Source organism: Benincasa hispida, chromosome 4 (assembly GCF_027475165.1).
Source record: "Benincasa hispida cultivar pf3 chromosome 4, pf3_genome.v1.1, whole genome shotgun sequence".
Lineage (NCBI taxonomy): Eukaryota > Viridiplantae > Streptophyta > Magnoliopsida > Cucurbitales > Cucurbitaceae > Benincasa > Benincasa hispida.
Window position 1 is genome coordinate 58,674,397 of NC_143481.1, and position 26,955 is coordinate 58,701,351.

The following is a 26,955-nucleotide window of genomic DNA, read 5'->3' on the forward strand; positions in this document are numbered from 1 at the left end:
GTCGGAATAAATTCTACCGAGGGGCAGTCAAATACTCCTTCACTAAAGTAAGACGATCTTGACCAAATACTATCTCCAAAATAACTCTTATTCCTACAGTCATTTAGTTACCATTTTCAGTCAAGGACTTACTAACACTTAGTAACTCTTGTAAGTAACTCTATTTTCATATGTCATAGAATGGTATGAATATGCCCCCTAAGTGGAAGACAATGTTCAATACGGAACTATGAAACCCTATTCATTTCTAAAGTTTGGATTGCTCTAAATCCTATGTTACAACCCTCCGAGGGGATCGCCATGGTTAACGACTAGCTAGTGTCACCTAAAAACGGCAGCAAGCACAACATAAGAATCTCACGGTTTAAACTAATGGAAGAGACCATAGGATATGTTGACACAATTCCTTCACCCATTTACTATGAACTACTTCCCCTGTTCACGTTGTTATTGACCGATGCAAATGAAAGGAAATTCAACATGAGGAGCTCCTTGAACGGAAGTGGATCGTCCAAATTCCATTGTGATTAAACGCATACATTTACAGTCATACAAAAAGATTATGCAATCAAAGTAAATTATAACATGCTTTTCAAATAAAATATAAAGGTTGAGAGATTATACCTTTGGAGAACTATTTTTCAAGTAATCCCTCGATCCAACTTGTTCACAAACGCTTCGAACAAGTCATGAACACTCCATTCGAACAAGCAGCAAACAACAACTTGATCCTCGAACCAACAGGGACACTACCATTCGGATTCCTCAATATGCTTAGGGTGAGAACCCAGGAGTGATGGGCTCTGACTATTTTAGTTAAGAGGATATTTATGAGTTTGGAGGAGGAAGACGATCGAAAAAGAAGCACTATCGCATAGAAAACTTCTCGATCGTTTAGGCTATCGCATAGCAAAACTTCCCATCACATAGGCTATCGCATAGACAAAAAGAGCCTATCGTATATGTTCTATGTTTGTCGTGTAGCTATCGTATAGTCTCTACTTTGTGATCTTGCTATTCTCTTTTGTGTATTAGCCTTCGAAATAAAATGAAAAAAAAAAAAACTTTTTCATTTTATTCCAATTGCCATAAAATTTCCATAACCACCCACTAAGGTAGTTTTGGAGATAAAAGGATTATTATTCAAAATAATAAATAATATAAATAAATATGATAACCAACTTATCATATTATATTTATAACCTATAGCTTTAATATTGCATCATATACAATATAAACTATAGTTCTTTTTCTTTATTTTATAGAATTTAATATAAATCATATTTATATTAAATTAACAACGACTTGAATCTCATTCAAATATTTATTCCTCCAATTAATGTATCAAATACATTATATCAATTATATCATATATAATTTAAATAATTTAATTATATCATATATAAATAAATTCCCTCTTATTAATTAGAATAATTCAAATTGACCAAAAATTGATTTTTAACATAATCCTTTTGAGCTACCAAGGGGACCTTATGGACCTGTAGCTTGTGTTGGGATTGATGTCCTAAAGTTTCGTGTCCTGTAGTTTGTAAACAGTTTGTACGAATGCTTGTCTTATATAATATATGATATTTTACTTCACATCTTGATTTTGCTCAGTTGTTTGTTTTATTTTCTTTACCATATACCTATAAACATAAAATCCTTGGTTATCAGTATATATCTTAAGCACATATGTGGTAACATACAAGTAGATCATGTCTTGAGTGATAACCAAAATGGTCTCTAGTATATGGATATAGGAGAAAAACCTTATCCTAGTAATGCTACGGATGTGGCCTGCTTTGTGGAATGGTCAGAAGTATGGTGACTTATTACAGATGGTCTGATCCTGATCATTCGTGTAGGGGACATGTGAGCGGAGGCATCCTATACAAAGAGTTTGTATAAGAGGTGACCACAAAGTGTTAACGTCTTGTAATATAACACCGTTCATGACAGAAACTTCACTTCACTAGGATGACCATAGGTAACATGACCTTACTCCTGAGTGAGTTGAGAACTCCTACCATTGAGGACGGTCCTTTGATTTGTATGGGTGCGAGTGGCCAGGTCGCCAACTCAAACCTACCATTTTAGGGATTCGTCTGATTTGGGAGCTGGGAACTCAGCTACACAAGATGGAGGGCAAGTAGATAGATAGCTCCCTTAAGGGCTGATTCCAGGTCTTGATCGATGTTGTGCCACACACCTTCTCTTAGCCCAAGAGGTGTTCATATATAGTTGGATATGTTGTATTGTTCATTAAAGGAATCAGTGGTACTTAAGGAGTGAGATATAACTACGGTAAATTGGCTCAGTTGTACTTACGAGGATCTATGAAGGGTCATCGTACTCATGATTGGTTATATTCGATAGACACATAAATATATCTGGGTAAGAAGAGTTCAGCTGTTGGTCTTTAGTGGAATGTCTGGCAGTTAATGGATGGTGAATCTCATGGCTAAAGAGTTTAGTGAACTATTCACGTACCGCTGGAGCTTTGAGCCACAAGTCCATAAGGTCCCCTAGGTAGCTTGGATAAAGTCGAGATTCAGTTTTTGGGTCAGTTTGAAATATTCAAATTGACAAAAGGGAGTTTGATTATATATGATATAATTGAACTGGTTAATTATATATGATATAATTGACTAAATGTATGAGATATATTATTTTGGAGGAAATTAGATATAAATATGATTTATATCAAGTGGGGAAGAAATTACTATAGTAGATATATGATATCAAACTATAGGTTAAGAATATAATGTGATTATATTCATTTAATAAATAATTGGTTAATTATGTGATAATTGGCGGAAACTTTCTCCTCAATCGTGCATTAGTGGAAAAATCTCATTCGATTATTGTAACTGAAGAATAAAATAAAAATTGGTTTCATTTTGCAAAGAGTTCTAAAAAATTGCTCAAGGTGTGAAAACATATCGATTGCTTAGCTGAGAGCCTATACGATAGTGCCTTATCGCCTAAAGGATTACATGTCTCACATAGTAAACGATCGCACACATTCTCTAAACAATCGCTTAGCTTTTCTAAATGATTGCTTAGCGTGCCAAGTTTTCTAAATGATTGCTTACCATTTACTAGACGATAACTTAGTAAAACCTACACGATCGTGTAGCTTTCTCTACACGATAAGCATTCTGCTATACGATAGCCTTTTCCACTTGCTTATCATTCTACACGATCATCCCTTTCCTCCTTCCTCTGCCAAATTCAACAAAGACCACTCTTTGGATTCTCACTCGAAGAATACCAAAGGCTATAAGTAGTGGTGTCGTCCCCGCTCCTACTTGTTTGTGCGCTGCCGTTCATGTAGACGATCGTGCTACTGGTAGCCGACTGTTTGTTGGGCGATAAAGAACGTAGGGGTTTGCTTCCGCTGGGTTGAGTTCGAAGTGAAGACGTTCTTCAACTGGTATGTGAACTCAATCTCTTGTATTTTACTTATCAAAGCATACCGTTAATTAGTGTTAAATTGCATACCTGTTTGTTAGAATGTGTGCGTGGTAATTCAGTCACAATGAAATAGAAAAGATCCGAACACATTCATGTATACTCTTGTTCAAGAGTTCTTTAAGCTTGAAACTCCAATGGTACATGAATAATTAATTAAACACTTTAATTACATTATCCACCATCCGTTAACTATCGGGCACTCCACTAAAGACCCACAATTGCACTCTTCGCACTACAGATATATTTTTGTATCCATTGGATATAACAAATCAACAGTTGGATGACCCTTCACAAATTGCTCGTAAGTACAACTAGGACAAATTACTGTTTTGCCCCTATAGTTACATCTAACTCCTTAAGTACCCCTAATTCCTTTAATGAACAATAAGTCATAGTCCCACTATGACTGCATCCTCTTTGGCCAAGAGAGCATATGGCCACTATGTTCAAGACCCATATTCAACCCTTAAGGGAGCAATTTATCTACTTGCCTCTGCATCATGGAAGAAGTGAATTCCGTCTTTTGTAGCTGAGTTCCTAGCTCCCCAATCAGACGAATCCTCAATATGGTAGGCTTGTTGAGTTGGCAATCTAGCCACCCTCACCCATACAAATTAAAGAACCACCTTCATGAGCAAAAGTTCACAAGTCACTCAGGATTTAGGTCATGTCACCTATAGTCATCCTAATGAAATGTAAGTCTCTATTATCAATGGTGTTATATAAAGAGACTAATCATTTTGTGGTCCGGTCTTATAAAAACTTTTTGTATAAGATACCTCCACTCGCATGTCTCCATATGAATGATCAGGATCATATCATTTGTAGCACTTTATAACATTTGTAACACCTACAAAGCGGGCCGTATCCGTAGTGTCACTAGGATAAGGTACCCAACCTTAACCAACTATTATAGACCATTTAGATTATTATTTAAATAAAATCCATCTGTATCTCTCTACATACTTGTTTATATTTACATAAAATAACCTCAAATCTTAATTTATTGGATTGAGTATATGCTTACAAAATAACATTTATTTTGTCAATAACAATATGTTTATACAGAGTTTACAAACTACGAGATTAAAAGAAGATTTAGGACACCATTCCCAATAGCAAACACTTTCCGAATGGAGCAGTCAAAAATAAAATCTACACAAAGCCAAGCATGGATCTCACGGTGTGAACCCTTAGGGACACGAGAGCTAAAAATAATATATCGTATATATTATTAATATTCCACTGAAGTGTTCTAACATATTGGGTATCTTTTATACTTAAGTATATTTCGGGTAATAAAGACCCTAAATCTATGTGATTTTCCAAACATAAGTCTTATATTTGGATTTAACCTATGATGTCTAGGTGATAAAACTATTTTATTACCTTACACTGCTCACGCAAGCTCATAAAACCGATTAACAGTGCTCAATTATCGGCTATAATCCCCAAGTAGGAGGTGTTCTGTAAACTGTCAACTTAAATATCTCCAGCCTTAGACAAAATTATATACTAGTTGAGTTTATAACGAGACCAGAAAAGAACCAAACCGGTCGAACTGGCTTCACCCACACAAACCGGCTCACGAACGCATGTGTCTTTCTGGGCTGGGATGACCAGTGTTGCAATGCTCCACCCCAGCGTTGCAACGCCATGGGTTTCATCAAAAGTAGTGTTGCAACGCTGCCTAACAATAGCTTCGAATTCAGTTTTCTATAGCTAACCTTGCTTGCTTCAATCTTCGATTACAACCTAATTTCAACTCTATTGACTCCAAATAAATTACGGATTCTAGAGCACACATATAAGCTCATCAATCAAGAGCCAAATATAAAATAAACATCATAATCAAAGAGAAATCTAATGTCAAAATTGAATTTCAACCATATCAGTCAACCAAATATGTATCTATAGAAATTTACCCATAAACTCAAATTAACGTTAATTGAGTGCTTAAATCATACTCTGATACCAATTGACAGAGTAACATACATGTAGCAGAAGAAATCTGAATCAATAAGCATTCTAATTACACTCAATTTGAGTTTAAAAGCATGTAAGAACACTATTTTCAAAGAAGATGGTTTCAAAAACATAATCCTTTTGTAGATCTATGCAATTCCAGCTCCTCTCCACGCATTTGGCCACCAAATCAACTGTTGATCACCAAAAGGGTCTTCTCTACTATCCTCTAACTTGGATTGTGAGGTGGAAACACTGAATTGAAGTCAATTTGGTAAAAGAAAGGAGAGGGTTTTGATAGAGGGTATGAAATTCTGAATTTCAAGTTGCATGAACCAATCTCACTCTAAAATTTAGAGTATTTATTCAAGTTCATCATGCAGGCACTTCAACATTCAGTACACATCAAAGAACAAAATAAAGTGGGCTTAGGTGTTCCTTTGTGGATAATTCCACTAATTAAGGTGAATTTGGGATAATCCCACTTTCACATTTAAAAACAATTTTTTTTTTTTAATTTTGTTTTCATTTTCAATTTAACTTAATTTTCACTAAAATTAAATTTAATCAAAATTTAAATCTAAATTTGAATTTCAAAGTTGAAAATGTTTTGTTTAAATAATTAACTAAAAAAAATTAAATAAATAAATAATTTAATATCAAATATCGAATTAATTAAACACCTAACTAATACATGAATCTAATTCATATTAATCAATATTTAAATATGTTAATCTCTCCGATTACGTTTAATTTCGATAAATTAAATATTTAATTATATCAAACATAATTAATCAAACCCTAAATTGAATTTGAACACTTCATATTCAAAACCCTAATATTGATTTTGAACATTTCAAAACCGCTCAATTCACTAATCCAAGATATAGTTTTACGAGCTAGTAGAGGGATCTTATAGACCTACATACAATAAGCTACATGTTGGAATTGATGTCCTAACTCTCCCGGAGTCTCGTAGTTTGTAAAATGTACACATTGTTATGAATAAAAGAAGAGTTATTTTATTTTTCATTTATAATTAATCAAACCCTAAATTAAATTTGAACACTTCAAATTCAAAACCCTAATATTGATTTTGAACATTTCAAAACCGCTCAATTCACTAATCCAAGATATAATTTTACGAGCTAGTAGAGGGATCTTATAGACCTACATATAATAAGCTCCATGTTGGGATTGGTGTCCTAATTCTCCCGGAGTCTCATAGTTTGTAAACTATACACATTGTTATGAATAAAATAAGAGTTATTTTATTTTGCATTTACTCATATCCAATAAACAAAGCTCCATGGTTATTGTATGAAAACTTAAGCATGTATATGAGATATACAAGTGGATCATGCCTTAAGTGATAACCTAAATAGGTCTATAGTATAAGGATTAAGGAGGGATACCTGATCCTGGTGATACAACGGATATGGCCCGCTTTGTAGAGGTTTGCAAGTGTTGTGAACTACTACAGATGGTAGATCCTGACCATTCATGTGGAGACATGCGAGCGGGGGTGTCCTATATAAAGAGTTTATATAAGACTGGACAACGAGGTGATTCGTCTCTTTATTTTCATTAATACTTGAGAATTACATCTCACCTAAATAACCATAGGTGACATAACTTCAATCCTGAGTGTTTTGGGAACTCCTGCCTTTGAGGGCGGTCCTATGTTTAGTATAGGTGAGAGTGACCAGATTGCTAACTCAACAAGCCTACCTTTTTGGGGATTTATCTGATTTGGGAGCTGAAAACTCAGTCATAGTAGGACTATGACTTATGTTCATTAGAGGAATTAGTGATACTTAAGGAGTGAGATGTAACTACAAGAGAAAAACGGTAAATTGACCCAGTTGTACTTACAAACGATATGTGAAGAGTTATCGCATTATTGATTGGTTGATATGGAAACAAAATATATTTGTAGACGGAGAGTGCAACTATCGATCTTTAGTGGAGTTTCCAGCAATAAACAGATGGTCGATCCCGTGACTAAAGGGTTTAGTTAGTTATTCAAGTATTATTGGAGCTTCAAGCTACATGTCCATAAGGTCCCCTTGGTAGCTCAATGGATTCAAGTTGAAAATCAATTCTTAGCATTGATTTGAAATGTTTAAATTGACAAGAGAAAATTCGATTATATATGATATAATCGGTGTGATGTATGAGATACATCAAGTGGAGGATTAATATAAATATGATTTATATTATATATCATAAAATAGAAAAAGAACTATGGTTTATATGTTTCACGAGATGAAATATTATAACTATATGTTATAAATATAGTATGGTAAGTTGGTTATCATATATATTTATAATAATATTAATTATTGGATAATTATCTCTTTTTCTCTAATAACCAATTGAGTGACATATTATTGGTGGTTTTATGGTAACCGTGAGATAAACTTCTACTATTACACAATAGACCATGATAGACTTTTATCACTAAGTGATAGAAGTTTATCGTGGTTTATCACGATCTCTGCTGATAGACAGTGATATTTTGCTATATTTATAAATAAGTTTGCTCATTTTCCTTTATTTGAGACAACCCTATATAAACTTAAATATTGAAAACTTTTAAAATTTAAAACTGTAAAATATAAATATAGTAAAAAAAATTAATCGAAAAATTAATAAAGAAAAGAAATAAAATATAAAATAAATATACAATTTTTTAAAAAATAAAAGTAATATAATATACCAATTTAAAAAAATAAAAGTGACATACTTGGGACAAACACGGCACTATGAAGAAGAATGCTTTGACTACACATGCCCAACAACAAGCCAAAGATAGAAGAAATAGAAGAAAAATAGAAGAGAAATAGAAGAAGGTTTCTCAAATTTGGTCCTATTTTTAAAAATGCAAGAAACATGATGGGTACAAGATGTTTCTCAAAAAATGAGAAATAAGAATAAGAAATAAAATGAGAACGCTATCAAACGGATCCTAAATTTAGGATTTATTGAGAGTGTAAGGATGAAAACTTAAAAATTAAAAATACAAGAACTAAAATCAAACAAACTTAAAAATACAAAGACCATAATGGTATTTAAACAAACCAATCGGAGATTAAGAAACGATTTGGAAGAGCTTTCAAAGTATGTAAAAAAAGTATTCTTAAGTACTTGAACTCTCAAACAATTTGTAATTTCTCAGCACGAACATCATCGTCAACCTTCAACGGGTCATAATCTGCGAGCAGATACCTTTGAAGATGAAGGTCCAAGAGAGACGACTTGTCAACATTCTCATGGTGGTATGATGTGCAGACGAAATATAGCACAGTTTGAGCCACGAGGGTGACCAAAAGGAAGAGTGAAAACAACAACATCCAAATAATTATCAGAACAACCTTCCCCACAATTCCAATGATTGTTGATTGAATGACCAAATGAGAAAACACAAGCTGAACCACTTCTATAGGAAAAGACAACACAATGAATAGTTTTATGACCATTCTCATCTTCCCCTTAACCAAAGCCTTACTTTTGGCCATTGCTTTAAACCCACAAAGCTCTTCCAAAACAGCCACAACCTTGGATAGTTGCCATATTAATAGCAAGTACGAAGTTCCCACAAAGAAAATTATCATGAATATGATAGCGATTGTCATGGTGTAGTTTCCAAAGCTCAAGCCATTTCTTGGTCCATTTATTGAAAAAAACATAAGAAAGAAGACCAAGAAGGCAACAAAGGTGAGGCCAAGCAAAGATATGGAAACACTTAGAGTGGTGAGGAGAAGCCGCTTCCAAACCTTAGGCACGATGCCGATCACGTATTTGAATGAAACGTCACGTCCTGCATAGACACATGCGACGGTGTAGACGATGGTGGCGGTGGATAGGAGAATAAGGACGGTGCAGAAGAGAGAAGAAACGATGTTGAAGACGAGATAGTAAATTGATGATTCTGAGAAGATGATGGTATTATTGAAAGGTTTGTTTTTATTAAGGAAGAAAATGGAGATTGCCATGTTGGCAAAGGTTAAGGTATAGGAAGGAAGAATGAAGGCAAGAGTGATTTGGGTGAAGATTTTTCTCCATTGGTATATCAATTTGATGGTTTCTTGAATTATCCCAAAGGTTCCCAAAAATTGAAGATTTTTGGGTTTTGAAGCCATGGTTGTGTTTTGGGGGTTGAGGATGAAGAGAAGAAAGAAAATAGAGGAAGAATATATAAGAAATGAAGAATGAAGTGATGGTTGAATATTTCTAAGTTCATTTAATGGTATTGTTGAACAATGAATTGATTTGAGGGAAAAAAAAAAGATAAAAGAAATAAATAATATTAGTAAAATCCAATTTAATATTGACCAGTAAACTACTAAATTCAAAGTTGATTATTATAACGTTTATTGATATTAGGAAACATCTTTGAAGACCCAAATAAGAGAGACCCAAAAGTCTTTTAAATTGTGTTTTCATGTCTCAATCCTCAGTGGGTCTTGGCAAACCATTTTTCTTTCTTGTAAAACAAGTTTATGAGAGGTTGTTGATTTCTTTTAAAGGGAGTACTGGTTCATGGGTGTGACAGCTAGAACGGTTCTACCTCTAGTGAAAGATAAGATAGACTGAGCATACTGTTTGGAGTAATCGATGAAAATTTTTTAATGCCTTGTTAAATGATAGAAAGTAGACCAAAAAATGGATTCTAGAAATTAATAAGAGTTTAATTGAGTTCAGGAGAGAATGTTTGATATTTTAATACATTATTGTTGCATATTCTTAAAATCTAATTAATGAAAATTACATCTAAAGCATGAGATTGATTTTTAACTTCTTTTTTTTTTTAATATGGTCTCCATGTAATTAGGAGTATAGCCTTCTTTAAAGTTTAACTTTACAGATAATATAAGGTAAAATTAGTGTTTGTACTTAACTAAAATATGAACGGTACTCAACCTCAATCACTATATTAAAATTTGACACCATCTGCTTGTGATTTTACATGATGTAAACCTTTTCCATTTTCCCTTAATGTCAACCTTGTCCAAGTATATATCTCCCAATCCCTCACCATTAAATGGTCACTCGATTGAGAAAACTGACGTAGAAAACTTACTAGTCTCGGCTTGAGAGAGAGATGATCTATTCCTCTCTTAACACATATTAAATGGATTTATTCCACTTGTGATGTAGAACTCATGAAAATGTAGAAATATCGATGGAAATATCAATATATCAATGAAAATTTAATACTATGATTGAATCTTATTCAATCAAATCTTGCTAATTTGAATGTTATACCAAAAAAAAAATTCATAGGATGGACAGTTCGACTCTGATGTTTGATATTCCTCACTAAATAATTGTTCTAGCTCCACTTTTGCACAACAATCAAGGTGAACGAGGGCGATTGCAACCATATATGGTTATTGTGAGTCCTGTAACAATCTCAAATTAACTTTATAAACACTACCTCTACTCATAAGTTTTCATGTTTTGTTGTCCAGTTTCTATTAACAATTTCAAAAACTAAACTAAGTTTAGCAAACTAAAGAAAGTGTTTCCAAAAACTTACTTTTGTTTTACCATTTTAGTAGAAGTTTAAGTGTTTCTTAAAGAAATGTGAAAATCATAAATGAAAAATTGAGAGAAAATAAACATAAATTTTATAAATAGAAAATAAAAACTGTTGTGAAATCGACATTAAATAACACAAAAAAGGAATGTAGAGATAGAGAAGATCGACACACAAATATACGTGGTTCACTAACAGTGTGTTAGCTATGTCCACGGGCAGAGAGAGAACAATATTATTTGAGAGAATGTTTTCAGAATTTCATCAAAAAACGGCGCCTCTAGGGTTAGAGAGTTTATATAGCGCACTACTCTAAACCTTGTCAAAATCGTAAATAACTGTAAATAAATAAATATGTTGAATACAAAATCTGAATAGGTTTTGGGGGCGTTGCCCCCGAATCCCCACTAGGGCGCGTCACCCCTAGACCCCCACCAACGAAACCCCGTATTAGGATGTTCGAAACGCCAACAAATAGATTCAAGGCATTTCAACAAAAACAAAATTGTTACTATTGAGACTTAGATTCTTAATTTGATAAATCAATCTAAACTTTAAAAAAAAAAATTGTAGCAATTAAGCTGTTAAAAATTAAAATTTTTAGTCAATTAACCTAATTCACAGTTAATAATTTGTAAATTTCCTAAGATATATATATAGTGAAATATTGAAGAAAAAAGATCATATTTTTGGATTTAATGGTATTGATTTTGTTTTCTCTTTCTTTCGGTATTATTCCTAAAAATATGGAAGTTGATTAACTTCTTCACTTTCATTCTTGTCGTGACAACAATCAATCCATGTTCCGGCCAGTATTCGTCAACTTCTGTTTGTTTTTTCTATTTTTCTATTCAAGGAATTAATACCTAAGTATTTGGTTATCATATAATGTTGTTATATTCATGAGATTTTAAGTATATATCGAATATGTTACTAATATAACGGAAAATATAAATATACATCACATATATATTGTGTGATAGGATTGAAGGATTGTCTTGTCCATGCACTTATCAAATATAAATTGGTTTATTTCTAGTAAATTCAAATCTATATCAAATATATTATTTTGTTATTATTAAATATACTTTATTTTTTCCTTCAAAACTTATCTCCAATTCTTGTTCTCATTTATGAGGAACGATTGTTAGATTCTTGGAGAAACTTATATTGTTTAATATTTGATGCACTTCATATGTTACTAATATACACTTGTTATACTTAATACTTTTGATGTCCTTGATGTTGAGTTTTATATCTTAAAACTCGTGGTATGTAAACAATGAAGTTTATTCTGAAAATTCAATAAAGGTGTTATTGAATAGATCTATTGCTTGAATAAAAATCCAATAAACTTAAAAGTCCCTTGACTATTGGATGAGTACTTGAACTTTATGTGGAGACATAAAGATTGATCAAGTTCGAGTCAAAATGATTTATAGTACCTGGATAAGGTTGGGTACCTTATTCTGGTAACACTATTGGATACAGCCTGCTGTAGTTGTTACAAAAAGTTATAAAGTGTTACAAACGAAGTGATCCTAATTCGTTCATGTTGGACATGAGGAGTGGGGGTGTCCTTGTGCAAAAGAGTTTGTACAAGATCGGACCACAAAATGAGTCACTCTTACTTTATAACGTTGTTTATTGTTTAAGACCTATTATTTCAAATTGATGACCTAGGTAACTTGACCTTAATCCTGAGCTAACTATGAATTCCTGTTTATTCGGGATTGCCCTTAGATTTGCATAGGTGAGGGTTGGCTCAACAACGTCAGTCAATATGACTGGCATTTCAAGGGTAAGACTGGATAAATAGCTGGGGACATAGGGTGCAAGAGGGAATTCACTCCTACCCGCTTTAGGGATAGTAGAGAGATTGTTCCTTTAACTGCTGATTCTGGGACTTGAACAAGAGATTCCGCCCTCTCATTTGGCATGAGAGAGACTCGGTTTTGTGATTGGATCACAAAACAATTGTTCATTAGGGGATCAGTGGAGACTTAAGAAACAAGATAATTTCGGGGGTAAAACAGAGATTTGACCCAACCGTTATTGCGAACAACCTGTGAATGGTTAACTTACTTATCATGGTTATATCGAGTGGACATAATATATCTACAGTGAGAGGAGTTTAACTATGGACTTTAGTAGAGTGACCCATTAGTTAAGAAATGGGGTTTAGATCAGTCTAATGAGTTTAGCCGATTAATCTTAGATCGTTGGAGCCCATGATCTGTAGGTCCATGAGGACCCCCTACTAGCTCTCTAGAGTAGCATGATAAGTTAATTTGAAACGTTCAAATTAGAATCAAATGAATTGGAGAAAATGTATTTAAATATGATTTAAATATATGAAGATGAATTTGTATAAAAATTAATTTAATATTAGATATTAAATTAATAAGAATTATTTAAATTGTTTAAATAATTATTTATTAATTTTATTAGAAAATTAATTTTTGAAATTAATTTGTAAAATTAATAAATTTTGATTTTAGAAATAAAATATTGGATTTTTGGAAAATGGAAAAATCACACAAAATTTGAAAATGGGTTTTCAAGTTCATCTTCAAAGTAGCTTACAAGGAACCCACTTTCTCCATTTACTCCAAGCATGAGCTGCATCTCATGCAGCACATCTCTTTGCATGATAGTCTGCAATATATTGAAGAGATTGGATGAAGAAAGAAAAAGAGAACCGACTGAATTTTTGTTGAAAAATTTGGATGAAGAAGGAGTTCTTCAATGGGTTCTGTCTAGTGAGTTTTCTCCATATTCTCTTTGATTCCAACTTATTTTGAGTCCCACACAGCACCAAGAGGATAGTAAAGAAGATCTTGTGCTGATCTACACAAAGATTCGGAGGATTTTGCAACTGAAAATGGAGATTTCGTTGGTTCGGCCAAGGTATAAAATTAATGAATTAGAGTGTTTATGGATCCTAATTTTTTTCGCTGTGTGATAGTGTCCATCCAACACTTACACTACGAATATATACTTTTACATTTAATACACTTGGTATTTGCAAATGTCGCTCAATATTTGTTTCTCTCCTATTTTTGAGCCAACAAAATTACAAAGTCAACACAATTTGGTTTAAAAAATCAATTTATTTGTGAATTACATTCTCTTTCTTCTAATCTTATCATATCCTCCTTTTCAATTTATTTATGTTTCGTTTTCTCACTTCAGCCCATGAGAGAGAAAATAAGAACTCATAGGAAAACTCCTGCGCAGAGTCATAAAATGAATAGAAAATAGAGAAATTCCAGTTTTGCAAACAAATATCCAATCTATTATACGAGTTCTGCATAGTTTATAGAGAGAAACAGATTGACGAAATAAAACGTAGATCTAAAGGAAAAATTCAGTGTCCATGGCAGCAAGACGAGGAAGAAGACGTAGAAAAAAAAAAGAAAAGAAAGAAATCGGAAAAAATAAAATCAGGGAAAGAAACTCGCATAACTGGGAAAATGTTTATAAAAAGTGTCAAATCTGCAAATTGGAAAAGTGTGTGACACATCTACCATATAGGCTACCCATTACAATTTTCCTAGATTACAACAATTCTTATAAGGGTAGTTGGTCCATTTCGCATTACTGAATAATTTAGGTACTGTTTTGTAACCAATTGACCTTTTATTTTTAGTTTTAGAAAATCAAACCTATAAACGTCATCCTATCTCTTAAATTCTTGCTTTATATTAACTACTTCTTGCAAATGTTTTCAAAAACCATGTCAAGTTTTGAAAACTAAGAAAATTAGCTTTTCAAAACTTGTTTTAGTTTTTGGAATTCAAATTAGAATTAAACTCTTATTTAAGAAAGATGAAACCATTGGAAAAATCAAGAGGAGATAGGTTTAATTATATTTCATAAATTTATGCCTGCTTTTTTCTTAATTTCTTATAATGGTTTGAATCTACTAGAGTAAAAGACCGAATTCTTAGCAAATTAAACAAAAACAAAAACACGTGTTTAAAAACTATTTTTTTTTTAGTTTTTAAGTTTTGGTTTGGTTTGGTATTTAAAAACATTGACAAAAATTATAGCAAAACAAAAAATTTAGAGTTGAAAGGGATTTTTATAGAAATATTTTTCAAAAACTGAAAATTAAAAATCAAATGACTACTAAAAGAGGCCTTAAAAAGAAGATCGATCAATTTGAAAGTTTGAAGGTATGATTGAGGTGATTCAGAACTTTATCCCAACTACTTTCCAAACAATGTAAATTCTAAATTGAAGTCTTTAAGATAATAATTTATATTCATACTCAACCTCAAATCAAATGGGAGAAATATTGAAAATTAAAAGGTACAATAAATAATATAAAAATTTGAAATCAAAATTTTTGTAACTGACAATTATGATTAAAATACAATCCTAAAAGAAGTTGGCATAAACAATTAGTCACCTTAAACACAATTTTTTTAAAAAAATAAAACTAAATAAGAACCCTAAATAATTATTTAAATAGAGACTAATTAACTATCCAAACTAAACAACTTTTGACTTAATAAATTCAATGTCCCAATCTCGACTAATGGGCATCCCATGTTACAACTAAAAGGAAAGGAAGAGAAAATATCTTTTTGTACCGATGACCAAGTCTCAACAACTTTAATGTTGAATGATCCGATTTTAAAAAGTGAATGAAAACTGACATTTTGCTTCCATCATAGAGCACTCTACCACTCAATTATCAAGTGAAGGATGTCTCACCCATCACGAAATCATCGGAATCATAAAAAGATTTTCATATTAAATCATCAATTAACCACTATTCATTTAAAATAAAATGATGGTTGATTTTTTTAAAAAAAAAATATTGCAATTGAAATAAATATCGTGTGAGCTACAATTATTTTGAAGTAGGAGAGAATCCCTTTCGAGTCCCTAACTCGATAGAAATCTATAATAGATTAGTTTTCATCTCTTTTCTAGAAAGAGTCGCTACGTCATATATATAAAATAAAACTAAAAACAAAAAAGAAAAGGAAAAAATTGTTCTTTAAACAAAACATAAAGTCCACTTTTAGACTACAAGGGATTTCTCATCTTCATCATCGTCTTCAACCTTGAACGATTCAGAGTGAATCGGCAAATAACCTTGAAGATGATCAGAAAGAGCCGATTCGTCGAAGCTCTCGCCGTGAAACAATTTGCACACAAAATACAACACAGTACCACTCAACAAGAACATCATAAACGAATACATCCAAATAATCCCCAAAATTCCCACTCTCACCAACTCCGATTCAACAACAACCACGTAACGAAGCACAAACACAATCCCTCCGAAAGGGAAACCAATCAGAATCAGAAGAATCGAAGCCATCGCCATTTTCCCCTTCACCACTTCCTTACTTCTAGCAATCGCCTCGAATCCATACGAATCCGCTTCGAGAACAGAGACAACGCTCGAGATTTGCCAAATTAGGGCAAAATAGAACGCCTCAACAGAAAGAAACAGAATCAGCAACTGAGTGAGGAATTCGACCGATCCGTAGTTGAGAAGGAGAAAAATTGCGATGTCGATCAGCGTAATTGCCAAAAGAGCGAAGAAATTGAAGGCGAGGAAATCGACGATTAAACAGAGGAATGTGATGAGAAGTTGCTTACAGACTTTAGGCGCGATGAGGATCAAGTGGTAGAACGTAATTTCGCGGTCGGTGAAAGTGGAGGCAGCGGAGAAGACGGCGGTCGAAGTGGAGAGGAAGAAGAAGACGGCGGAGAAGAAGAAGAGAGTGAAATTGAAGGGCAAAGAATGGATACTCCATAGATTAGAAGTCTGAGAGAGGGCGAAGATTAGGAGAGAAAGAGGGAGAATGAAAGCGAGAGTGATTTGAGAGAAGATTGTTGTAGCTGTGAAGATTAATCTGAAGGTTTCTCTGAAAATTCCACAGACTCCCAGGAATTGCAGCTTTTTCTGATTTAGAATCATGATTGGTTTTGGTTTGGAGGAAGAAGGAGTTGAAAAGTGAAGGATTTGAATAAGGTTTTTTTATTAAATAGGAATGACGTGGGGGAAAATTGGGTCTACTAACGTGTGTTTTAAGTTTGAAAAAGCCTTTGTTTGAGAATATCTATGAAACACATATTTCATGTGACACAAAGAATCAGTATCAGACATGTATCTGTATCGGGTACTGACACTTGATTTGACGTATCTATTTTTATATGTACTTTTTTTTAAGAAAAAAATACAAGCAACTCATATAATCTTTCTCAATCTAAAATTAGATAACTTATTTAAAAAACTCATTACTTGAGTTTAAAAGATGAAACCTTAGTCTAGAATCATCTGATCTCCATCTACACATTTGAATCCCCAACTAAAATATAAACCATTTGGATATCTTCAACCATAAGTTCTTCGTTTATCTTCATACTTCTCTCTCTAATCTTCATCTTCTTTGCAATATGAATCACTTTTCTATTGCTTATTAACTATTGTACTTCAACACACTATAAGAATTTTGGGCTTTAATGTCGATTGGAAAAAGTAAAACTGGATGTATAATGTTGGTTTTGTTTTTTTTAAAAAGCGGATCTTTAATGTCGGTTTTAAACCGACATTATAGGTATACATTTAATGTCGGTTTAAAACCGACATTAAAGATTCGATTTTTTTTCTTAAAAAAAAAACCCATTCCCACACCCCCCCCGCCCCCCACTTTTTTTTCATTTCCCGCTTCTATCCTTATCTATTCTATCTATCCCTTTTCTAAACCCTATTTTTCCCACCAGCCACCTCCTCCCCAGTCCCCCCCCATTTTTGTTTCTTACGAAAATGATATTAGGTTACATTTTGTTTCTCTCCTTTCTCTCTCAGATTTCAGAAAACCTTCGTAGACGGTGAAGAGAACTGAAATCGAAAGCTATAAAAAATGGCGATCAAAAATGCCAAAAAAGCCAATCTCTTGGATCATCACTCCCTCAAACACCTACTTGATGAATCTGTTTCTGAGGTAGAGAAGCAAGAGATATGTGGAACCAACGAGAAATGGCAGAACCCGTAGATAGATCGGCAATGCCGGTCCATGTAGTACCGATTTGAAATCGATTTTGCATCTTTTCGTACTCCCGATGCCATTGATAAACAAGCAACGAGAGTCATAGTCGATGCTTTGAGAATATTCCAACGACGATTGAAAAAATAAATTGAAGAAAGAATAGAGAGATCGGTAGAGATATGAAGGATTTGAATATGTTTCTGAGGTAATTCAATCTGCAATTTCATTCCCCCTTTTTTAGATCTTTTTCGCGTTAATTTTAATCTAGGTTTGAGCTTTTTCCTTGCAGATTGTCACCAGTCGTAATGAAGGATTTGAATATGAAGGATTTGGATCTGTTTCTGAGGTAATGCTATTTGGCTACATTTTAGTGTTTCTGAATATAAACCAGCTAAAAAAACCACAAAGTTCTAAGAATTTTGGTAATGCGATACATTTTTTGTTTCGTCATTCATCTGTACTTCTTAGGGGAGAGAGGAATACAAGAGCATTAGAGATTTGGAGAAAGACTTTATTGATGTTTGATTCGTTGTTAGTTCATGTCTCTTTGGAAAGTGTTAAGCTGAAGAAAAAGAAGAAATACAAGAGAATAGAAAGGCCTAGATTGGTAATTCTTTTGACATTTTTTTCTAGCACCATTTGTTACATAAGTGTGCCATATTCAGATATTTCAATCCTGCAGATGGTAGCAAAACTGCATGGAATACTGAGACCATTTGTACTTCGGAGAATGAAATCTGATGTCGAGCTAATGCTCCCTCGAAAGAAAGAAATCATAATATATTGGTTATGATTGAAGGTAGCACTGCTTTTAATTTAATTGTTATAGATAGATTCTATAACCTGTGCATCAACTTCTCTTGTTTTCATAAATATTATTTAGATATTTAGATATATATCTCCGCCCAAATCCCTCTCGCTATCGCTCATAAAGGCCAAATCCCTCCCAAATCCCTTTTGTTCATAAAGTCCCTCGCTCTCGCTCTTGCTAATCTCCTCTCGCTAATCTCGCTCTTGCTCATACCTCCACTCTCGCTACTCTCGCTCTCGCACATAAAGTCCCCTCTCATTTTATGTTTATTGTGTGGTGGTTTAATATTTGGTGATTGATCCTTGTTAACAAGAATTATTGGTACAGGAAGTTCACTTTGGGAAATTGATAGTCTTCGACACCATTATTGTCCTCCTGTTTCAAGGTATGCAGTATATTGATCCAGAAAATTTTGTTGCTTTGGATTTCATACTGAAAACTATTCCTTATGTTCTTATAGGTTAGTTTTATGCCTAGTATCCCCATACAATCAAGGGTGTGAAGTGTTTAAGAGAGAGCTTGGCATGACATCGGATAAGGTATATTTACTTGGCTAAACCTGTTTCATATAATCAGATTATGCATTCATTCTGTTGAATGGAGATTACTTTTGCAATCTGACAGAAGCTGGTTATCTTGATTGTGTTACCGTTACATATGAGTTGGCACTTCTGTTTTTTGTATTCTGATCACATTATAGCACATTTGAATGTGCGTGACAGATTGAAGTTTCATTAACATTTGGCCTTTCATATGATAATATAAATGTAATAGATTTACAATCCATACATGAATAATATCATAGCCATAGTGTTCGATGATGATGTGTCATGTTATACTTTTTTACCGAAAAAATGGATTTGCCAAGGGAACTTTAAAAAACGGACAATAATTGATAAAACGGACAGATTCGGGCGTCGATGTCGGTTAAGAATCCAAAAAAGAAAATGCTTTAATGTCGGTTGCAACCGACAAGCTTTAATCACTAAAGACCTTCAATGTCGGTTGCAACCGACATTAAAGGCTGTGTTATTGGTATTATTGAAGCTCTTTAATGTCGGTTTAAAACTGGCATTAAAGGAAACCGACATTAAAGGACTTTAATAGTACTGTCTTTAATATCGGTTGCCAACCAACATTAAAGCCCGGATTTCTTCTAGTGACATCTTATATGTTGCTGTATTGTATTTCAGTGTTTGTATTCTATTTTGTACTATTATTATTAACTTGTATGCTATATTTATCTATATCCTAGATTTTTTTTAAGGAAAAAAAAATGTTGCGTTGTGTAGAGTTTATCACATAGTCAATAGCTAAATTATCGCATAGCTAATGTTACGCGATTGTGTAGAGTTTGTTACGTGATCATGTTGCGTTGGCTGCATGATCGCATATGCACTCGATGGGTAGACGACGTGCGGTATATGATACTCGACGCAAGACTTGCGTGTAAACGATTGTGTAGATTATCATGCTCATTGCATAGTCAATAGCTACATGATTGCATAGTATACGATACTCGATGCTTGCTGCACGATCATGTAGACTATCATGCTCATCGCATAATCAATAGCTACATGATCATATGGTATGTGATACTCGTTGCACGTTGCACGATCGCGTAGACTTTCATGCTGAGCGCATTTTTCCTTTATCTTCTTGGCCCTTTCCAGGATACCTTAATGATTAATGATTCATTCATAAAAATGGATGAAATTATTAAAGATAACCATGTCTATTGTAGACCGGATGTGATTAGTATCTATCATGATCTTCATTTCTTCTTATTTTGTTGTGTTTTTCTTAGCTATATTGTGGTAAAATGAAGAAGGTAAAGATCGTGATAGAGATGAATATTATGTTAGGGCTACTATAAACATGGTCATGTTCATGTATTTAAAAATACTTTTCAATAATTATTAACTATTGAAATGTATTTTAATTTTTACTTGAAATAAATAATTCTTAATTGATTATTAAAGTTTACAGTAAAAGTACATGTATTTGGAAAAAAAAACATAAAAATTATTGTATTTCTCCTCATGATTCTATTTAAAATTATGTTAAAATGAAACTTGAGACTTTATAACATAAATTTCCACATCCTAATACTAGTAATACTAATTACTTAAAATTAAAGTCTATATAAATTAAATTGGACGAGCACAACTCAACTAACAATAAATTATGTATTCTCGATCAAGTAGTAAGAAGTTCAAATCTCTTGCACACATTTGTTTGAACTAAAAGAAACATCTCCATGCCAGTTAAGCATAAAAAAGGCACAAAAGTTGCATGGCAAACAAAACACAATGCCAAAAAAACACAAAAATGTGATAGTAGAAGTCGTTCCAAAGCCTCGAGCATAACCGGTCACGTGCTCGAAAGAAACATCACATGTTGTGTAGATACAAGTAACGATATAGATGATAGTGACGGTAGAGTGGAGAGATAAGATAAAATGAAACAATGTAAAAGGAGAGGTAATAGAATATTTGAGAGGAGATGACAATATTATTGAAAAGTCCGATGATTGAGAAAGAGAAATTGGATCTTTCCATTTTAGAAAAATTTAAAATAGAGAGAAGAACGATAAAAGCAAGAGCGATATGGGTGAAAAATCTTCCCCATTGGTATATGAACATGAAGGTTATTTGGAGTTGCAAATCCATGTTTTTCTTTTGGGAGAAGAGAGAAAAAAATGGTTCAAAAGTGAGATGAATGACTTTAGGAATTAGTGAAGGAGGAATATATGGAAGAAATTATGGATGAATATTCCAAGACTTTTACACAAATGCACATTGAGAAAAAATATCAAGAATTTATAGTAGTTCATTTGAATAATAACTTATAATTAACTCCCCAATTCAAAAATTTCTATTTATTTATTATAAAGACTTTGACCATAATGCAAATTAGAAGTAGTCAAGTCAACGTCCCCAATATATATATATATATATGTGGGAACCATTCATTTATATTGCCAATATAATGATCATCGTTCCAATCCAATGAAGTAATATATACTTTTTTTTTTCTTTCAATATATATACCATTGACTCGGGAAAAAAATGCCTTTTTAGTTTCGGAGTATTTAACGATATGTTTGTTTGGTTTTTAAATTTTCAAAATATATTTTTTCGTTGATAGACTCTTATTAGAGATATGGTCTATTACTGAGAAGACTCCAAGAACTAAATATCTATTTTGCTATATTTGTAAATTCTTTTACATTATATTATATCGATCATTATTTTGAGCTAATTGTTATATTTTGCAACAGCTGCCTTTGAAAGGGATAATCAGTCATATAACACAAATTACATTATTATTTGGAGAAATAGTAAAATACGAGATGTTTTTGAATTATAGCAAAACCCATGAATGACACGTGAGTCCAATTTCAAGAAATCCTTAAATATCCTCATCATTCTTTTTAGTTGTATTGTAATTAATTCAACATCTTTACTAATTAGACAATAATTAATTGTTCAAATATATTTTCATGACTTTTGATTTATTGAAGTTTCTGTTATTTCAAACACATCTTTTAATCATTTTGTCTATTTAATCCAATCTAAGGTTTTTCCAACTTTTGAATATATTATTTCTTAGTTAACAATATATTGTGATGACTACAACAATCCTAACACTATTAGAATTGTGGAGGATAAAAATGTATTGTGGTTATTATCCTTTATTTCAGATTCCTCCTTTAATAATATTTGTGTTGTAGTTAACCATTTTCCATCGTGTCAACCAAATCCTCCAATTACGCTGCATATTGGGTATAGTAAGAATGAAATAGGTTCTTAGTCCAAAACCTCCCATGATACATATGATATCATTGATCTACTATATTTGGATTCTTGTGCTGTAGACTTCACCATAAAAGAAGATTCTGTTTTTAACAGCAATGATGCATTAAAGAAAGCTATGTACATGCTTACTATTAAAATTCTTCTTAACAGCTTCTTTAATTGCATTGTAATTAATCCAACAATTTCATTAATTATACTGTGATTAATTCATCAAATACACAAATCTGGTTGTTTTAGTTTGCTTTAGATATTCAACATGGATGAACTTCCTCTTTGCATGTAAATATTTTTGTATTAATTTTCGTTTTTTGTTTGAAAATCCTCCAAGTTCATATCTAAAGAATTTTGTATCCTCAAATTTTGATATGAATTTTAAAATCTCATATTATTTTACCTTTTATAAATCTCTATTCTATTATCCTTATTAAATCATATGATTTTAAGATTTTTTTTAATTAATATCTATATTATAATCTTATTTTAAACGAATTATAGATTGTTTTTATCATTATCTTCAATAAAATTTCATTTTAAACAAGATAGATCTATCTCATTTCTCAGGAATTCTTCTTATTTTTTAAATTTCGCTTTATCATTATATTTATTATAACTTTGCTTTAAACAATTTAGTATTGAGTTTTAAATTTGAAAATTCTTCAAATTTGTATCTAAAGAATTTTCAATCTTCAAATGTTGATTTGAATTTTTAAATCTCATATTATATTACTTTTTCTAAATTTAACTTTTTAATTTAACTTTGTTTGATTTGATTTAAGAAATTCTTTAAAATATTTGAATCGAGGAAGGGGAGAAGAAAACTTTGACTTTGACTACGTCAAATTTAAACTTAGCTTAAGAATTGATGTGTCTATTTATTTGAGGTAAAAAAAAAAAAATTATTATTTTAGCCTAAGAGCACCGCCCGCCCCCTCTCACATCTTCTCCTTCGTACAAACCACTTTGAACGCAAATCCCATATTTTCCTTCTTCGTGTGAGACCCATAAACTCTATAACCTACAACCAGTCGCCGTCAGCTGCTACCCATTGACGACCGTCGTTTGTGGTTAACCATTGCATATCGCAGACTACTAGCCCCGATGGGTAATTTGCTTTCCATCAATCTCTCTCACTCTACCTATCATATTTCATTGATTAACATCGCTCATTTTAATCAACCTCCGCAGGCTTGTCGCCTTTTGTCAACATCTGCAGATTGTCTCTAGAATGTCATCATTGTCGATCATGATTGTTGTCACTGGGTACTATTGTTGCTCATTTCATTTAAAGTTAGAAGTGACCGATGAAAAAATGGTTTTTACTTTTGTTGAAGATGACTTCCGGATTTCACATTTCTTAGCCCATTCAAAAGTTAGGTCGTTAATTTTGGTTGATTTTAATTAAAGTGGAATTAATAATTTTTCTTAATGAGGATTTTTAACATCTCATTTGCATGCTTGGGGTACTTTGAATTTTTACTGAATTTATTATTATGTTAATTCACTTTAACATTTTTACAAAAGAAAAGTTGGTTTGTTATTTTTTCTAATGAAAAGTTAAAATCCGTTATTTCTCTTGTTAATCTTTTTTGAAATAATACTAAATAGACACTGATCGAGACTATGACCCGTTGGGAGTGATCTTAAAATATGCTAAGTGATTTCGAAACAATTCTAACCACTCTTACCATTTAATAATACTATTAAACAAGAGTGATTTGAGAGAAGATTATTCTTGATGTGATGATTATAGATACATAGATTCCGTTAAACTTATATTTTAATTTTATATTATAATTGAAGTTTCAAGCTTTATATAACTAATGTATATACATATTTGAAATTAGTTATTTATAACAATATTTTTGTTTATTTAATTTTATTATCTTAATGTTAATTAATTTCATTTTTATGATCTTCCAAAAACCTATCTGACCTTTGCACTCTTCAAGATGATTGGGAAAATTGCCATTATAATTGTTTTTACTTTAATTATAATTTAAAATGAACAATTTAATAACAAATTACTAAAGTTAATAATTAAATAGATATATAATAAAATAAAGGACAATTTTGAAATATAGTAAAATGAGGTAACTTATTAATAAATATAACAATATGATATTGTTTTAGTGATAGATACTGATAGACATCTATCGCTGACAGACAATAATATTTGACTATATTTAAATATATTTCTAGTAGTTTTGTTATTTAAAATAATTACTCTAAACGAAGTTTTAGGTAAGTAAAAATCTCTCTCATAGCCATTTTATATATTTTAAGATTGTCATGTACTTCAATTTTAAATTATATATCTATTAATACAAATTAAACTGATTTTTTTTTTAAAAAAAAATTAAGGGACATGTATTACTTTGTTTTTGTTTTATTTTTTTTTATAATTAGAGAAAAAAAAATTCAAATCCAACAAGACTTCATGGTCAATAACACACAGTTATATGACGGTTGAACTATACTTATTTTAGTCTTGATTACTTTATTCAACAATCTATTGTATTTTGTTTTTTTTTTTTTTTTTGAGCCAACTGTTATCATGTTAGCTCTAACTAAATATATCCAATGAATATAACCTGTCATTATTGATACTAAGACTATAAAATAAGAACGTTTTCTAAAATATGTGGAATTTTTGGAACTTTAAAAAATAAATAGAAAATATTAAAATTTTGAGAAAGTTAATATTTATTATCATTGTTATTTTTCTGCATTGACCTTTTTTTTAAGAAAAAAAGAAAAAGTCAAGAGTCCATCTAATGGCAATATGTCTCTATCCCGTGGAATCCCAAGTTCGGCTGAGTCAACACGTTCATTACATTATCTCATCCAATGAAATAGACTTTTAAATTGATCAATGACGTAAAAAGTGGGATACAATAAGGAGATAAATTTCTCCTTCCCAGGGATAAGTAGATAAATTACTTCATTAAGGGTTGATTTCGGGTCTTGAGCAATGTGGTGTCACATCCTCTCCTGACCCGAGAGGAGTTTAGTCATAGTAAGACTATGATCTATTGTTCATTAGAGGGATCAGTGCTACTTAAGAAGTTAGATGTAACTACAGGGGCAAAATGATAATTTGACCCAACTGTACTTATGAGCAATTTGTGAAGGGTCATTGGTTATATCCAATAGACACAAAAATATATCTGTAGTGCGAAGAGTGCAGCTGTCGGTCTTTAGTAGAGTGCCCGACAGTTAACGGATGGTAGATAATGTAATTAAAAAGTTCAATTAATTATTCACGTACAGTTGAAGCTTCAAGCTACATGTCTATAAGATCTCCTTGGTAGCTCAAAAGGATTTAGTTGAGAATAAGTTTTTAGGTTAATTTGAATTGTTCAAATTAATAAGAGAGAATATATAATTAAATTCATTCAATTATATATGATATAATTTACATAATGTATTTGATACGTTATAGTTTAATTGGAGGAATAAATATTTAAATGTGATTCAAATATATTTTCTATGAATGAGATTCATAGTTGTTAAATTTAATATAAATATGATTTATATTAAATGCCATAGAATATAAAAAGAATTATTGTTTATATTTTATATGATACAATATTAAAACTATAGTTTATAAATATAATATGACAAGTTAGTTATCATATTTATTTATATTATTTATTATTTTGGATTATGAATCCCTTTTTCTCTCAAACCACCTTAGTGGGTAGTTAAACAGTTTTTTATGGCATATAGAATAAATAAAATATGATTTTATTTTTTCCATAACTAATATACACGAAAAAGGACAGAGCCTATACGATAGACTACACGATTGAGAATCTTGGTATGTGATAGTCATCTTCCTCAATCTTCTTCCTCCTTCAAACTCACAAGCTCTCCTAACCAATATAGTCAGAGCCCACAACTCTTGGGTTTTCACCCCGAGCATGCCGAGGAATTCGAGTGGTTGTGTCTCTTTTTTGGTTCGTGAGATTCTTGAAGAAAGTCTTCAAGATTACTGTGTTCAAGTTTGTTGTTGTTCGAAGAGTTCGTGACAGTTCGATGATTGTACAAGAAGAAGTATTCTTCAAAGGTATAATCATTTGATCTCTATTTCTTGTTTTAAAAATGCATGATGTAATCTACTTAGAATGCATAATCTATTTGTTTCACTGTAAATATATGTTTTCAATCAAAATGGGATTTGGACAATCCACTTCCGCTCATGGATCTCTTTAAAACGAGTTCCTTCAATTGGTATCAGAGCCAGGTTAGCATTCTGATTTCAACTTCCATTTTTGTATTGAAATTGTTTATAGTTTTGGTGGGTTTTAAGTT

General features: G+C 32.0%; 2 protein-coding genes across 2 annotated transcripts; both read right to left on the reverse strand.

Annotated features, from left to right (window-relative positions):
* Positions 1 to 8,603: 8,603 nt before the first annotated feature.
* Positions 8,604 to 9,443, reverse strand: LOC120076258 (uncharacterized). The gene has a single exon (XM_039030027.2). It carries the CDS (start codon positions 9,441 to 9,443, stop codon positions 8,604 to 8,606), a length of 840 nt encoding a protein of 279 aa, XP_038885955.1.
* Positions 9,444 to 16,028: 6,585 nt separating this feature from the next.
* Positions 16,029 to 16,937, reverse strand: LOC120076259 (uncharacterized). The gene has a single exon (XM_039030028.1). It carries the CDS (start codon positions 16,935 to 16,937, stop codon positions 16,029 to 16,031), a length of 909 nt encoding a protein of 302 aa, XP_038885956.1.
* Positions 16,938 to 26,955: the final 10,018 nt, after the last annotated feature.